The sequence below is a fragment of the Talpa europaea genome, assembly GCF_964194135.1.
Source record: "Talpa europaea genome assembly, chromosome: 13".
Taxonomy (NCBI): domain Eukaryota; kingdom Metazoa; phylum Chordata; class Mammalia; order Eulipotyphla; family Talpidae; genus Talpa; species Talpa europaea.
The window spans coordinates 59839791-59857761 of NC_140080.1; the positions used below are offsets into that span (position 1 = coordinate 59839791).

General features: G+C 37.2%; 1 protein-coding gene across 1 annotated transcript in view; it reads left to right on the forward strand.

Annotated features, from left to right (window-relative positions):
• MIB1 (MIB E3 ubiquitin protein ligase 1) overlaps positions 1 to 17971 on the forward strand; it is a gene marked incomplete at its 3' end in the record, with an annotated part of 116853 nt that overhangs the window by 25996 nt on the left and 72886 nt on the right. The window contains exons 2-5 of the mRNA XM_084252889.1: positions 480 to 651; positions 3168 to 3297; positions 9103 to 9207; positions 10607 to 10673. Of these exons, the coding sequence (XP_084109015.1) occupies positions 480 to 651; positions 3168 to 3297; positions 9103 to 9207; positions 10607 to 10673 (474 nt within the window). The remainder of the gene's footprint in view (positions 1 to 479; positions 652 to 3167; positions 3298 to 9102; positions 9208 to 10606; positions 10674 to 17971) is intronic.

Here is a 17971-nt window from a genome sequence, read left to right on the forward strand (position 1 = left end):
ATTGTTTATGGAAAAAATGTTGTTAATGCCTAGGAATAATTTCTTAAATGATAAGTTTTCATGAGATGAGAATAAAATTGTCTTCTGGAGTAAAGTTTTACCTGCAGAATAGGTTGAAATTCCACAAAAGTATTCTAAATGTTTGAAGTCTGAAACATCTACATGGTGGTAAAGGATTCTTCTTTCTTTCTCTAGATTGAACCTAGGTTTCAGTTTGTGGATGAGAGGAGGGAAGGTGCTATTGAAAAATATTCTCACTAATGAGAAAAGGGATAGAAAATGTTTAGACTATAATTTGTACTGGTTAAAATACTTGATATCTAATCTTGAAACTATGTATGGTTTATTTGAAATATTATTTCCTTTTTTTTTTTTTTTTTTTTGAAAAATTTGGCTCCATCCTTAAGTTTTCCCCCAGGGAAAAATATTCAAGTAAATAATAGTTATAATTAATATAAGATGTATCCTTGTTTTAATAGGCATCAAGCATGATGGAACCATGTGTGATACCTGCCGCCAGCAACCAATCATTGGCATTCGATGGAAATGTGCAGAGTGTACAAATTATGACTTGTGCACAGTTTGTTATCATGGAGATAAACATCATTTAAGGCATCGCTTTTATAGAATTACCACACCAGGAAGTGAGCGGTAGGGAAAATAATTTTTTTCTTCTGTCAAAATGTCTTGTTTGTGTTCAGTTTTTATTCTCATTAGCCTTAAAATTAGGATTTGGAAATAGCTTCTGACAGTTGCTGCAGTACTAGGAGGTAGCATATAAGCAGGCTAGATGTAGACTGGATCTTAAGTAGTGAAAAAGAGCTATGTGAAAGTGGAGTTGTGTATTTTTTTCCAATATAATCTGGACTATTCTTTCTCTTGCAGAAACTTGGCACTACCTAATGTTTGGAAGTGCAGGGGCAGCCCAACAGAGGCTGATTATTTTCTTCTCATTGTACATTTTATTTTACTAATTGTTACTGGGTACTGGGTGAATACCAGGATCCATTAGTTAAATCAATAGGTGTTTATTAAGACTGGCAGCTACTTTATTTGTGCAAATTTGAAGATAGGTTTTTTTTTTTTTTTTTAAAGTAAGTTCTCTTTTTTTTTTTTTTTTAAGATTTATTTTTTTATTTATACAAGAGCTGGGGTACAGTCCAGAGTTGCAGGAGGGTGAGAGGATTCACCAGAGACAAAACTGGGAGCAGAACAGACAGAAGGACCAAAAGCACTGCTGAGGGAAGCAGCGGGTGAGACAGGAGAGGTCTGCCTCGCCATGTGGGATTCTCCCTGGCCAGCCGGGAACTGAACCAGCGCTGCAGAGGCTGTGAACAGCTTCGTAGCACTGCGCTCAACCTGCTGTGCCATCAGGGAGGTCCAAGATGTTTTTTTCTTAAGGAGATTACAAGTTAAGGGATTATTTGATCAACAGTGTTTATCATGTGATCTTTTGAATTGTTTTGGATATATGTGTTAAATTTCTTAGGAGCAAAGAAAAAGGAGGGTTAATTGTGAATGGGAACAGTGTTTTAGGTGACTGCAACTTCTCATGTAGATAAAGATAACACATAAGAGCAAGAATCTTTCCTTTCATAGGGAGTTAGTAGGAGTAGTAAAAAATGGATTTTGGGGTCAGACTGTTTTGACTTAAATCCTGCTCCTGCTATTTATTAACTGAGTAACTTTGATGAAGTTATTTTTGTGTTTTGCTTTTTGATTTTGTGAATAAGAAGGATGTAGAAGGATAAGAGATGACCCTTGGAGAACCAAATTGATCCAGATAATTGAGTGTAGAAACGTTTTCAAGGTCCAGTGTCTTCTGTAAGTACATAATACTTTGGAGACAGTTTAGTGTAGGTCAAATCTAGGCTACAGATATATTTTACTTGGGATATTCAGTGCTCTACATTTTTTAATGATTACTAATCTTTTAAAATAAGGTGTTTTCACACAGAAATCTTATTTTTAAAATATATACTCACATAAACATATACACCCAATTATTAGAAGACTGTCAACACTAGTCTTGGGTTTGTTTCTGGCAACAGTTGACTGAAGGAGCATCAGCCCCCTTCAGATAAACTATGCTCTGGAGTTTACCGGAGTCCTTCTACTCCCTGTTGTCTTCCTAACACTGAGATCAACTACTACTTGCTATTCTTCATTGCTGTTGTGCTGTCTTTCTTAGACCCTCATTTATATTACTTGCCTGACAGTTGTAGGGCTTTGGGTTTGCTTCCTCTAAATTAGTGATAAATATGGTGATGCTCTGAAGTGATTAGTTTAGGTTCATATCCTGACTCTATTACTATTTACCTTCTATCATTTTAAACAAATTAATTACCTCTTTGAGACTTTTTTCTTTTAAGGGGCACACCATAAGTCCACCTATTACTTCATCCTCATCATTACCTGTGGAATGTAAGAGGTACTCCTTTATTAGAACAAAGAAAAATCTATTTTCAAAAAGACCTATTAAGTAATCTTGCTTAAAAAATTAAATTACAAAGATATGAAATAACCTGTGTCCACTGGTGGATATAGAAAATGTGGAATATTATTTAGCCATAAAAAAGCAAATCTTGTCATTTGTGACAACATGTATGAATGTTGAGGGTATTAGGCTAAGTGAAATAAGTCAGAGAGAGAAAAACAAATACTGAGAGAGGAAAACAAAAACAAATCCCACTTATACATGGGATCTAAATGCTCCCCTCCCTCCCAAAAGCCAAAAAAACAACCAATCAACCAAACAAACCTGAATTCATGACACAGAGATGGTTGTCAGAGATGGTGGGTGTAGGGGTAGAGCAAAACTGATAGGTACAAACTTATATTTATAAAATAAATCATAGGGATGTAATATATAGCATAGCAATTATAGTTAATATTGAATTGCATATTTGAAAGTTGCTAAGAGTGGATTTTAAAAATTCATTGTAAAAAAAATAAAAATTCATTGTAAGAAAAAATTTTTGTAACTATATGGTGACTAGACTTATACTTAATAAGACTGATTGTGATGATCATTTAGCAATGTATGCAAATATTAACTCATGTTGTACACCTGAAGCTATTATAATTGTGTGTCAATTATAGCTTGATAAAACAAAATAAATTACTGTTACCTATTTTTATATAAATTTGAAAATCATTACTTTTAGGGTTCTGTTAGAGTCTCGTAGAAAATCTAAGAAGATTACAGCCAGAGGGATCTTTGCAGGTGCCAGAGTGGTACGAGGAGTGGACTGGCAGTGGGAAGATCAGGATGGAGGAAATGGGCGGAGAGGAAAAGTAAGATTTTTTTTTTAATACATCATGTTATTCTATAATATTGTGTGTTAGTAGATTTTTATTATTACTACAATTGAATTTCTTGACCATTTTTTTCCCTGTGCCAATAATAATTTTTAAGACTATCATTTCTTTAAAAAAAAATGGAAAGTCTAACCTTTTCTGTTGTGAATGTTAGAATTCCTTGAGAAGATTTTACCTTTCCAAGTAGATTTTACCTTTCCATCTTTAGGCTTCATATTGCCGTTTTGTTGCTCAGAACATCCTGTTTGGGCCAGTTCTTCGTAAATCATATCTTTCTTGCTATTAAAATTTCATTTGAATTTACTTGTCTTACATTCTTTTTAAACTTGTTTTATGTTCTGTCCCCTCAAAGACTTATTTCTGAAGAGTAATAGACAGCTACTTTGTTATCTAATTCACTCAATTTGTTGTCTGCTTCCCAGGTAGCAGTTTCTCTGAAGGGAATTTTATATAGCCTGTTTACCTGGGGTGGGATAGCCAGAGAGATTAGGATAAATGGGTTGTTGATTTTATTTTGGATTTTGTGTTGCTTCTGTTAATTATTCATTCATATAGTCAACAAATATTAAGTGTTTATACTCTGGCTTATGGTAGATGCTAAATATACTGAAATGAGTAACATTTCACATTTGAAACATGTTAGTCACTATCAGTTCTATTTTTTCCTTCTTATCTCTACCCCCTCCCGCTTTTACATTTATTTTATATACTGAATTTATTACCAGGACGTATGTTTTTGTTTCCTCAGTTTCTTCTGGAGTCTCTCATTTCCCAGTGCAATCTCCTCTTCCAGTATAGGAACACTTTGCTCTTTTTCTGTAAGGATCATCTCAGTGTGGCAGGGAGAGCACACCATAGGGGTTAAGGTGACTATGAACTATTGTAAGTTCTGTGACATATCTTGGGGACTTTGTTTACCTGGTTGCACTTGATGACCAGGGACTCTACATCTAAACCCATAAGTTCGGCATTACTCTCAGCATTACACATTTTTAAGCATGTGTGAAAAATTCAGCAATCTTTTTGGGCCCTGGGCCTGCATCCAGCCCCAATGTTAGGTCTGGGCACACCTGCCAACTCTACCATTGGAATGACAGAATGGTACATACTGCTTCCATAGAGTGACGTCCTTCATTTAGGTGTTGGCTTTTCAGATATGCATACCTTTAATGGTCTGGGTAGTTTCATGAGTGTTCTTAAAATGAACATGAAGATTTGAACCTCTCGATTTGCATGACTTTTTTATTAATTAATTTTTAAAAAGATTTATTTATTTATACAAGAACCAGGGTACAGGCCAGATGCGTGGGAGGGGGTAGAGATAAGAAGGACAGGAGACAGAGCGGGGAACAGAACAGGCAGAATGACGAAATATGCTGCTGAGGGGAGCAGCAGGCGAGACAGAAGCGATCTGCCGCGCCATGTGGGACCCACACCAGCTGGGTGGGATCGAACCTGTGCTGCAGAGGCTGCAGACAGCTTCACAGCGTTGCGCTCAACTGCCTGGGCCACTAGGGGAGGCCCTCGATTTGTATGACTTGTAGGGTTTTCTGGGTCAGGATGGTAGGGGAACATTTTCAGAGATATCTAAAGTTACTTATTGGAATAACTTAAAAATTGTTCTTAGCATTGAAGAATGATGACTTTAAAGTCTATGTCATTTGAGGAACTTCTCATAGGAACATGTAGATTCTTTTCAATTTAAGATTGTTAAAAGCTTTTTCCAAATATATGTTTTATTTCACTGTTTAATTTCATTTATAACAGTAGAATCTAATTTAAAGTTGGGAAATCAGATAGATGTACATTAATCATTATATTTCAAGTGCCTTTATTTTAATTAAGGAAGCAATTTTTTGCTTTTTTTAAAAAAAATTCAACCAATATTTATTTAAACACTATGTGCAGGATTCACTTCCAATCAGTGATGTAGCAATAAACAAAAGAGACAGAGTCCCTACTTTCCTGAATCCTCTATTCTAATTGGAAGTGATAGACAAACCAAAAATGAAAATGTAAATTCTGTCACTGTAGTGTGACCTGTGGACCAACAGCTCGGGTATGCATTTAGAAATGTAGTACATCACCTTCCTCCCAGACCTTCTAAATCAGGATCTTCATCTTAACACAATCCCTAAGTCATTTATCTGTACTTTAAAGTTTAAGAAACACTGCTCTGGGGGCCTCCCTGGTGGCGCAGGGGGTTGAGTGCAGGGCTGTGAAGTTGTCCACGGCCTCTGCAGTGCAGGTTCGATCCCAGCCGGCTGGGGGGATACCCACATGGCGCGGCAGACCTCTTCTCTCTTGCCTGCTGCTCCCCTCAGCAGTGTATTTCAGTCAGTCTGCCTGTTCTGTTCCTTGCTCTGTCTCTGGTGAATCCTCTCACCCTCCCGCATGTCTGGCCTGTACCCCAGTTCCTGTACAAATAGGCAAATCTTAAAAAAAAAAAAAAAAAAGGAAACACTGCTCAAAAAAGAAAAATAGAGCACTGTGAATTTGGAAAAGGTGCCACCTCTAGATGAATATGCTCAGGAGACATGCTGGTCTAGCCAATGGCAGAGAAAAGGTACCCATTTGGTGTTTGGGGAAGGAATAGTTTTTTGCCTTTCTCATAGGTCTTGGTAAGTAGAATTCAAGCTGCTTGTCATCCCTATAGCTTCTTAGCAAGGCCCCTTGTACAGTATACAATTTCACTATCATTAATAAGTCCTGTATCAGCAAGAATGTATGTGAAAGCTTAGAGAATAGTAATAAAATGAACATGTTTGTTTCTACTATACATATTTAAAAATAGAATATTGTCAGTATCTTTAAAAGCCTTCTGTTTTCCTTTTCCCAGTTGTAAGTACCCCAAGGTAACTGATTTTTGCTCTCATTCCATTGTTTTTCTTTATTATTATATTATGCCCTTCAACATTTAGGATTTAATATTTGAGAAATTATGTGTAGTGTACTTATTGTAAGGACAGAGCAGAATTATCACTTTTATTTATTTTTTTAAAGATTTATTTATTTTATGCATACAAGAACTGGGCTACAGGCCAGAGGTGTGGGACGGGTGGTGAGCGGATTCACCAGAGGCAGAGTGGGGAACAGAACAGGCGGATTGACTATACTGCTGAGGGGAGCAGCAGGTGAGACAGAAGAGGTCTGCAGCACCATCTGGGTAGCTCCCTGGCTGGCCGGGGATCGAACTCATGCTGCAGAGGCTGTGGATAGCTTCACAATGCTGTGCTTAACCCCTTACACCACCAGGGAGGCCCTATTTGTTGATATATTTTTAATATTTGTTGAAGAAACCAGCTTCTTTGGATTGACTAAATGATTCTTTATGGTATTCTTAACTTTTTCCTTTAAACCCTTGTACTTCCTGTAATTTAGTTTTTAGACGTGTAGGTTTGATTCAAATTCAGTTTTATTTTGGCAAGAGTAACTGGTAAGTTTCACTGAAGTGTGATTTTACTACTATTTGCTGTGTAAAGAACGGAATAGATGCAGATTTTGTCAGTTTGATCCTATATACAGTTTTCTCAGTAACCTTTTTAAAAAATGTTTGTTTATTTATACATAAAAGAACTGCGGTACAGGCCAGTGATGCAGGGGTGAGAGGATTCACCAGAGCAGAGTGGGGAATAGAACAGGCAGATTAACTGAAATACACTGCTTCGGGGAGCAGCAGGCGAGATAGGAGAGGTCTGCTGTGCCATATGGGTCACCTCGCTGGCTGGGGAATCCAACTTAGTGCTGCAGTGGCTGCAGATAGCTTCATAGTACTGTGACTTAACCCCTTGTGACACCAGGGAGGCCCTTCAGCAACCTTTTACGTAATAGTTTTGCAGGTATTTTTGCATGTATTTTTAAATCAGAACTTAAAGTATAAAATTAATGTAGTTCTATCTTCTACTTTGTTTCTCTCTCAATAATCAAAAATAAATGAAGGCATTTAACTTAATAATTTAGAACTTGACTAATGAACTTAGTAACTTAGCTTGTAGTAATTTGAAATTTTGGGTGAATTTGATTTAAATAAATTTGAGTCTTTGTTTTTTATTCAATTGCTTTTTTGTGCCCTCCTATAAAACAGAGACATGTATGTAGCATTGAATTTTTTTTTTTTGAAAGATTTTTTATTTATTTATGCAAACAAGAACTGGGGCACAGACTAGAGGTCTGGGGTGGGGGTGGGGGGGAAGGGTGAGAGGATTCACCAGAGACAGAGCGGGGAACAGAACAGGCAGATTGAGTGAAGTACACTGCTGAGGGGAGCAGCAGGTGAGCCAGGAGAGGTCTGCTGCGCCTTGTGGGTTGCTCCCTGGCCGGCTGGGGATCGAACTCTGTGCTGCAGTGGCTGGGGACAGCTTCATAGGTTGTGTCTTAACCCCTTGAGCCACCAGGGAGGCCCTGTAGCATTGAATTTTTTAAAACAATTGAAGTATAATCTGCTTTTATTAGAATCAGAAGGAATTTTTGTTAAGGATTGCTTGTTTCATTTTAGAATGTTAGTAATCCTTACTTTATAAGCTTCTACCATGATTAGTTATGTTAAATATCATAAAGCAAAGCAAACCAAGCAAAGTGATGAGCTCTAAATTTAGGGTGATAGTTATTTCTAGGGAGGAAGGAAGATGAAGTTGATGAGAGCATTACAGGAAGCTTGAAAAGTGCTGGTAATGTTGCTTTTCTCAGGCTGTTGTTCATTTATTTTCTATTATTCTTTAAAGTTTACATGTCATTTTAATTAATTAATTTAAAAAGAATTAAGTTAAATTAAAAAGAATAAGTGGTCTCATTTCCATTTAAAATGTTTCCTGAACGATTAATTATATCTTCAGCATAAGAACCTTTCATCTCTCCAAAGCACCATGAAATGCTTAAGTTTATAAAATATTTCTTTAATGCAGGGTAAATATGAAAAGGTTATGATATATTTCATTTAAAAAATCTGTTTTTAAGATCATACTTTAAAAATTATGTTTAACATCAGTCTGGTATTCTAAGTAACTATGAAGTGTAACTATAAGTGTCAAGGTGGAGAGAAGTTATTTGAGTTGTGACTTCTTTTAACTGTGTAATGGCTTCTTGAGGATATCCAAGTTTAGTGCTCAGTGTATGTTATTTTTATGTAGTTGATTTTAGGCACTTAAGTAGTAGCTACTCTATTTTTTAAATCAAATTAGCTTAAGAATCAGTTTGGTTGGATGTGGGACCTACCGTTGTTTCTGGGCATCCTTTGTAGAAATGGTGTTTTAGCTTAGGTGGCCTGCTTTTGGGGGTAACTGAGGAATACTTTGATAGAGGGTCAAAGTTGACGTAAATCCTCTTTGAACATTGACCGAGGAGCTTGTTTAGAGCCTCATACTTGTCAGCTTTTAGCTGACCAAAGGGTAGGTTTATCTTGATTCATTCTGGGGATTTGGTCTAAGATTTTTGATTTTGTATTGAATAAAGGATTTAAAAGAATACACTGTTCTTAAAAGAAGTACTTTCAGAGTACAGGATTTAAGAATTTTATTGAATTATGCATTTTCTAATAATCTATTACTATAATCACTAAGTCTCCTAATTTAAAGTTTCTGTAGTGGTTTTAGAAATTACCTTGTGATTCTAGAAAAATGCCTCATTATAATTTAGTTATCTGTTGGTAAGACATATTTGGTAAATAAATACTTTTAATGATTCTGAAACATGGTATGATAATTGACATAATTTTTGAGATTTAAATATAAATAAAATATTAAGCTCGCTCTTTAAAAAAATTATTTTCTCAAAAAATTTTACTAGGTAACAGAAATCCAAGACTGGAGTGCATCAAGTCCACATAGTGCAGCATATGTTCTCTGGGATAATGGTGCTAAGAACCTTTACAGAGTTGGCTTTGAGGGCATGGTAAGTAGAAACAACCACAAAAAAAAAAAAAAAAAAAGAGCGAGCATATAGGATGGATGAAAGAAGGGAAATAAAAATAGCCCTTACTGTGGTCTTTTTTATTATGTCATCTCCTTTTGACAGAACACAACCATCTATATCATGAATATGGAATAGGAAGGAAAAATATATAAAGTGAAAATTTATGTTTGCTTAGTCCATGTAATAGTAAATAAGATTATGATTTCAATTAATGTTTGGGTATCTTACTATATGTTGATTATGTAGAGCTGATCGCAAAGTGTAATTTGGTGGTTTATTTGTTAAAATATATTTAAAAAGATTCAAAATCATCTATAAGGCTGCTCTTTAGCATGGACATTATTTATATAGTGAGATTTTGGGTTGGTTTTTTTCATTGTACTGTTGCAACAAGCAGAGTTGCAGCGAGCATCCTTGTACTTATGTCTTTGTACATTTTTGGATATATTTCCTTAGATTCCTATAAGTGGACTTGCTGTGTTTGACCTCTGTGTCTCTTTAGCTGTGATTGAGCTAACTGTAATGCAAAGGAAGTTGTCAGAGTTGCATTTTGTGTGTGTGTGTGTATTTATTTGTGTTGTATGTATATATGAAAGAACGTCTTTCTTTAATAAATATATACCTATCACCTACTGTATACATACACATACCCTCATACACATACATGCATATGTCAGGTACTGTTAGGAGCTTTTAAGTAAACCTGCTTTTCAGTTTTCACAGTAACCCCCAAGGGTGATCTTCTAAGTATACATTTTAGGTGCTTTTCATTATGTCACAGCTGCCTCCCCTTTCAGGTACTTAAATAATAATTCATTTTTTTATAAAATCTACATGGGAAGGAACTTGAGTTCTTCAAATTATGGTGAAGTAAGAACTAAAGTTGAATAAATAGAAAAATTAACAAGAAATCAAAAGTTTGAATTAATTCTTTTCTACTTTTGGTTGTTTAATTTTGGGTAATTTCCTTTATAAAATAACTTAGTATCTGCTTTGTATATCTAATAAAATTGATTGGAAGGATCAAATGAATTGAGCTTTTATTTGGTTAACGTATCTTCAAAATGAAATGTGTTATGTATATTAAATTAGGTATTGTTGCCTTTTATTTAGCATGTGCTTCTGAAACTAATAAAGATCCAGACATTTTAATTTTCAGCTTTAAAAGAAAACTAAAAATAAATAAAGCCTGATCTATCTGCGGATCAAGTTTAGTTTTTGATGAGTGCTTTGAAAGCAATGATTAGTATAATTGCTGACCCAGAGCTACTTGTGACTTCTGCTGAGGGTGTTCTAAATGAATATTTTTATGTATTCTAGGTATTGAGCCATACTTGAAGTTTTCATGGGTCACTTTTCTTGTTTTTTTCCTTCTTAGTCTGATCTAAAGTGTGTCCAGGATGCGAAAGGAGGCTCTTTCTACAGAGATCACTGTCCTGTGCTAGGTGAGTTAGCAGACTGGAGAAAATTGCTAAAGAACGAGTCAGCATTCATGGAATCAGAAAAATGATTAAATTTAACTTTAAAACAGTTAGTTGTGATTAAAATTTCTTAAGTAGTTTCTGGTTTTAAGGCTTTCATTCCTTTTTCTGTTTCTTTTTTTAATTTGTAGTTTTATTATAGTAGTTTCAGTGAGAGATACAGAATTTTTATATTTATTTAAATACAAATAGGACAATACCTACATATTTAAGTTACTCTTGAAATTAGAAGATGAAGTACAACTTAGGTTTTACAACAAAGAAAAAAAATACACAAGGCAAAAACAACTAGCAGTAAAAATGCAGCTGTTCTTGATATAACATGTGGAAACTCCTTGTCAGAAAACTATATCTTCTTTTTTTTTTTTAAAGATTTATTTCTTTATTTTATACAAGAACAGGGGTACAGGTCAGAAGCGCAGGAGGGTAAGAGAATTCACCAGAGCCAGAGCAGGGAGCAGAACAGGCGGACGGACTGAAGACACTGCTGAGGGGAGCAGCGGGCGAGGCAGGAGAGGTCAGCTGTGCCATGTGGGGTTTGCCCTGGCCAGCGGGGCATCGAACTGGCGCTGCAGAGGCTGTGGACAGCTTCGCAGCACGGCGCTCAACTGCTGTGCCACTGGGGAGGCCCCGAAAACTATATCTTCTTAATATGTTTGTCCAAATCATTAAAATATGGATGATTCACTGATATCTTGCTAGAAATTCATTTGGATGGATCATAGAGTAGATCCAAGGCATTTTCATCCAAGTTTTTGACACCAGAGGTGAGGCTTCCTGGTTTCCACTTAGGAAATGTATTACAGTTTTGTAAAGATCCCACTTCTGGCCACCCTTCCTTACTATGAGTGCTCAAAGCTCTGAAAATTCTGAAGAGTCAATCAATTTCTGAATCCCCATAGAAAAAAATTTCCTTAGTTGCTAATTCTGCAAATGTGTTATCTATGCTCCACATGTCAACTGGAGTTGAATAACAAGCTGACCCCAGTGGAACTAGAGTGTCACTACATCCTGTGTATACACTCTAGTAGGTATTCTATTTTTTTTTTAAGATTTTTGTTTTATATTCCCCATACAATTGCACCCCCCCCTTATTTTGACCCCAACCCCCCTCTCCCCGCCACCCCCACATAGTGTGTCTCTGGATTATAGTTGCTTGTTGATTTTGATTTTTTCTTTATTATAGTTATTCTTTTTCTTGGTCCCTTATTTAGGTTTTCTAGATTCCTGCTATGAGTGAAACCATCCGGTATTTTTTTTTCTTTCTGGCTTGTTTCGCTGAGCATGATCCCTTCCAGCTCCATCCATGTTGCTGCAAATTGCATGAGTTTATCTTTTTTGATTGCTGAGTAATATTCCATTGTGTATACATACAACATCTTCTTGATCCAGTCATCTATTTTTGGGCATTTGGGTTGTTTCCAAAGCTTAGCTATTGTAAATAGTGCTGCTATAAACATAGGGGTGCAGGTGCCCTTTTGAATTGATGTTTCTATGTCATTTGGGTGAATACCTAGGCATGGACTTGCTGGATCATATGGAAGCTCTATGTTTAGTAGGTTGAGGAATCTCCACACAGCTTTCCATAGTGGTTGGACTAGTTTGCACTCCCACCAGCAGTGCAGAGAGTTCCTTTTTCTCCACATCCTTGCCAACATTTGTTGTTGCTAGTTTTTTTTTAATATGTGCCATTCTTACTGGTATAAGATGGTATCTCATTGTAGTTTTGATTTGCATTTCCCTGATTACAAGTGATGTTGAATATTTTTTCATATGCCTATTGGCCATTTGCATTTCCTCTTTGGAGAAGTTTCTTTTAGCTCTTCTGCCCATTTTTTGACAGGATTATTTTCTTTGATTTTGTTGAGCCTTGTCAGCTCTTTCTAGATTTTTGTCATCAGTCCTTTATCATTAGTTTTGTGTGCAAAAATGTTCTCCCAGTCGGTGGGGTTTCTCTTTGTTTTTGTTATTGTTTCTTTTGCTGTGCAAAAGCTCTTTAATTTGATGTAGTCCCAGCTGTTTATCTTTGCCTTCACTGTCACTGCTTTGGGTGATGTGTCTGTAAAGATGTCTTTGAGGTGCATGTCATGTAGTGTTTCACCTGTATTTCCTATTATATATTTTATGGTTTCAGGTCTTATTTCTAGTTCTTTAATCCATTTTAAGTTGGTTTTTGTGCATGGTGTGAGGTCGTAGTCAAGTTTCATTCTTTTGCATGTAGCGACCCGGTTTTTCCAGCACCATTTATTGAACAGACTTTCTTTGCTCCAGTGCGTATTCTTTGCTCCTTTGTCAAAGATTAGTTGACCATAAATCTGTGGGTTTATTTCTGGGTTTTCTATTTGGTTCCATTGGTCCGTGCGTCTGTTCTTGTTCCAATACCATGTAGTTTTGATTATTATGGCTTTGTAGTAGAGTTTGAAGTCTGGGAGTGTGATGCCTCCATTCCCTTCTTTTTTTTTTTTCAGGAGGGTTTTGGCTATTTGGGGTTTTTGGTGGCTCCATATGAATTTCATCAATGTTTTTTCTATTTCTTTGAAGAATGACATTGAAATTTTTTTTGATGTGTTGGATTACATTGATTGATTTTCAGATGTTGAATCATCCTTGTGTCCTTGGAGTAAATCCTACTTGGTCGTGGTAAATTATCTTATGGATACATTGTTGGCTTCTGATAGCTAAAATTTTATTGAGGAGTTTTGCATCAGTGTTCGTTAGGGAGATTGGCCTGTAATTTTCTTTTTTTGTGCTGTCTTTGGTTTTGGTATTAGTGTAATTTTGGCTTCGTAGAATGTATTTGGTAGTATTCCTTCTTTTTCAATTTTTTGAAAGTGTTTGTTCAGGATAGGCACTAATTTCACTGTTGAACGTTTGGTAGAATTCATTTGTGAAGCCGTCCGGGCCTGGGCTTTTGTTTTTGGGGAGTGCTTTCATTACTGCCTCATTTTCGCTGCTTGTAATTGGTCTGTTTAGTTGTTCTATTGTCCAGCTTTGGTTGATTATGTCATTCTAGGAATTTGCCCATCTCTTCTAGGTTCTTGAATTTGTTTGCGTATAAGTAATCTGTGATTATTCTTTGATTTCTACTGAGTCTGTTGTGATTTCTCCTCTTTCATTTATAATTCTACTCATATGCGTTTTCTCCAGTTTTTTCTTTGTGAGCCTGGCTAGAGGTTTGTCTACTTTGTTTATTTTTTCAAAGAACCAGCTTTTGGTTTCATTGATCTTTTGGATTGTTTTTTTTAATTTCCAATTAACTTCTGCTTTGATTTTTATTATTTCCTTTTTTCTACTGGCTTTAGGGTTTTTTTGTTGTTCTTTTTCTAGCTCTTTGAGATGTGAGATTAGGTTGTTTCTTTGAGTTCTTTCTTGTTTGTTGATGCGAGCCTGTATTGCTATATATTTTCCTCTTATTACTGCTTTTGCTGCATCCCATACATTCTGGAAAGTGGTGTCCTCCTTGTCGTTCAACTCAAAGTATTTTTTAATTTCTTCTTTGATCTCCTCATTAGTCCAGTGGTCTTCCAGTAGTGTGGATTTCAATCTCCATGAAGTGGGAGGGTTCCTTGTTTTCTTTTGATGATTTATTTCTTGCTTGATGCCTTTATGATCGGAGAAGATAGTTGGAATGATTTTGATCTTTGTGTATCTGTTTGTCTAGTGGCCCAGTATGTGATCGATTGTGGAGAATGATCCATGCACACTTGAGAAAAATGTGTACTCGGATTTTTTTGGGTGCAGTGTCCTATAGATGTCTGTTAAGTTCATGAGTTGTATGTCTTTATTTAGGGTACTAGTGTCTTTATTTTTTGTCTTGTTGATCTGTCCATTGGTGAGAGTGGGTGTTGAATTCTCCCACTACATATGTATTTTCTTTAATGTCTGTTTTCAGAGCTGATAATAATTGTCTAATATATTTTGGTGCCCCTTCATTTGGTGAATATATGTTGAAGAGTGTTATATCTTCCTGATGTATTGTCCCCTTGATCATAATGTAGTGTCCACCTATGTCTTTTTTTACCTTTTTTAATTTGAAGACTATTTCATCTGATAGAAGTATGGCTGTTCCTGCGTTCTTTTTTGGTCCATTTGATTGTAGGATTGTTTTCCCACCTTTTACTTTCAGTCTATGTTTATCTTTTGTGGTTAAATGTGTTTCCTGGAGACAGCAGAAGGTTGGATTTTGTTTTTTAATCCAGCTGCTACTCTGTGTCTTTTTAAAAAAAATATTTCATTTTATATAATTCTTACATCATTTTTCATTTTTGTACAATGTATGCATTTTCATTTTGGTTACTCTGTGTCTTTTTATTGATGAGTTTAATCCATTTACATTTAGAGTTAATGTTGATATTTTGGCATCTGTGTTTGCCATTTTGTTTGTCTTTTTTGTAATTTTATTCCTTGATTTATTCTGTTCTTAATCATTCCTCTGTTGGTTTGGCTTTAGGACTTCTTGTAGAAATTTTTGGAGTGGGGGTTTAGTTGTAGTGAATTTCTGGAGTTTCTGTTTATCTGAAAAGGTCCATATTTTTTCTTTGTAGAGGAAGGAGAGCTTTGCAGGGTTAAGTATTCTTGGTTGGCATTTGCTGTCTTAAAGTTTGCTGAATATGTTACTCCATTCTCTTCTTGCCCGTAATGTTTCTTCAGAGAAGTCTGAAGTTAACCTGATTGGTTTTCCCTTATAAGTTATTTGTTTCTTCCCCCTAGCCAGTTTCATTATTTTTTCCTTGTCTTGGACTCTTGCAAGCTTTTCTATTAGGCATCTTGCTGTAGTTTTCTTTTCATTGTGGTAATTGGGAGTGCTCCTCGCTTCTTGTGTGTCTATATTTGTCTCCTTTTTCATGCTTGAGAAGTTTTCTTCAATTATTTCTTTGAAATTTCTCAGTTCCTTTGTCTCTCTCCACCTTCTGGAATGCCTATAACTCTTACATTTCCTCTCTTTATGGAGTCTGTAATTGTCTAAGAGTATTCTCATACTGCTTCATTTGCACTTCTCTCTTCTTTTCTCTTTTGGGTCTTTTTATTTATGTATCTTCGTTAGTACTGATCCGTTCTTCCATTTCATCGATCCTGTTTTCATTGCTTTTCCCAGAGTTCTTTATCTCCTCTAGTAATCTTTTAATCTCCTGCATTTCTTTTCTTTCCTTTCTTAAGGTCCCAGTTTCATTCTTCAGTTCAGTGATTATTTGTCTCAAGTCATTTTTTCTCCTTTTTGTTTTCTTTCTGCTTTTTAATCATGATGATCATCAATTCTCTATCTGATAGGCTGAGAAGTTCTTCCATGTCATTGTTGAGCTCTGGTGACTGTATTTCTTTTTTGTGGTATGGCCTCCTACAGGCTTGCTTGGTTATTTATATTTTTTCTTCTCCCTGTTGTTTGCTTTCTAATTAGTTCTGTGCATTGGGACGTTGTGCCACTGGTGTTGGTGGGCATCTCTTTGGAGTGCTGCTTTAGGGGTGTTGGAAACTGTTTACCAGACTGAGACCAGCACTGGTAGGCCAAAACTCCACCAGAGTGTTGATGCTGTGTTGTTGGGCACTGTCCCTTACAGTTCCCTCCCTCTGTATTTACTCAGTCCCAACAGGGAATCAGCTAGTTGGTGATTTTGTTCTGGTCACGAGGTGGCACCAGAGACCCATACTTGCTCACCTGTGCTTTTTCCCAGGGGTTCTCTGAGTAATGGAATGGGGATGGTGGGGAGCACCTCAACACAGGGGCTCTTATTCAAGCTGAGTGCTGTGTTTGCCCTGTGTTCACCGGGTGCTGTGCCTGCAGCTATATGGATCCCGCACCCTGAATTCTGCACTCTAGGTCTCACTTCCAGGGCTATCAGATCCAAAACGCTGGCTGTCTCCCTGTGCAGTGCCCGCTGCTATGGTGCATCTCACGCCCTGGATCGTGTACCTGGCTCTCAGTTCCAGGATGGGGTCTTGCCCCACGCCTTATTTCCCTCTTTACCGCTCCTCCTCCCCCCCCGCCCCCCCCCCCCCACGATTATGTGGCCCACCCTCTCTCAGAGCCTGAGGGTGTTTTGGGATCTCTGGTTTCCAACTATCAGGATGTTGGTGATTTTTCTCCTGGTCACTAGGTGGTGCCAGAGGTATTTCCTAGTGTCCTTCCAGAACTGTTTTTTTCCCCGTGTTCCGGGGGAACAGAGTGGGAGTGGCGTGGAACGCCTCAACGGCGTGGGGGTGCTGTGTCTGCCCTGTGCCTCACTGTTGTGGGGATCCCACGCCCCAAATTCATGCCCTGCGTCTCAGTTCCAAAGTCCTCAAATCCAGGATGTAGGCTGTAGCACAGTTCAGTGTGCATTTTCATTTTGGTTACTCTGTGTCTTTTTATTGATGAGTTTAATCCATTTACATTTAGAGTTAATATTGATATTTTGGCATCTGTGTTTGCCATTTTGTTTGTCTTTTTTGTGATTTTATTCCTTGCTTTATTCTGTTCTTAATCATTCCTCTGTTGGTTTGGCAGAAATGGCACCTTTTGCACCCCGCTCCCATGTCTGGGCACCTGTTTTATAATCATAAACTCAGTGAGGGACATTCACCTCAATGAGGGCTCCTGTGCAAGCCTAGGTCGCAGGCGCAGGGATGTGGGCAGCGGCAATCTGCGATCCCATGTGCTTTTCAAGCGCGCAGCTTTTCTGCGAAAGCTTACTGGCTGGCCTTGGTCTATTTGTAGGTCTCTGCAGAGTCTGGAGTCTTTGTTTTTCTCTAATGGCACCAGGAGCCGGTTCGCTCACCTCTTTTGCTCATCTCTGCTGCGATTCCCGCATGGTTCTCCACAGTTTCAGTCCACAGGGTGTGGTGCCTGAAATAGTTCCTTTCCACTCACAGTCCTGCTTGATGCGTAGTTTGTTCTTGTTGTTGTTTTAGTTTTTTGTTTTTCCTCCTTTCTGTTGGCCGGAGAGTGCCAACTTTGTGGGTGGGGGAAGGTAGCAGGGTTCTGAGCTTTCCTCCCTTCTAGTCCTCTTTTATGGCAACTTTCTTCTTTGGGCAGTTTGCTAGAGTTGCCCGTTTATCTTCCATGTCCCAATTCTTGCAGGGACCTGTGGCTTTTTGTCCCTATTCACTTTTTTTTTTAATGGAAGGTCTTACTTGCAGCATTTCCCCGCCGCCATGTTGATCCTGTCTCCCCTCTAGTAGGTATTCTAAAAGCTTTAGCAAGGCCAAAATCAGACAGTATTACTGTTCCTTTCTCATCAATCAGTAGATTTTGAAGTTTTAAATCTCTGTGTGGAGCTCTTCTAGAG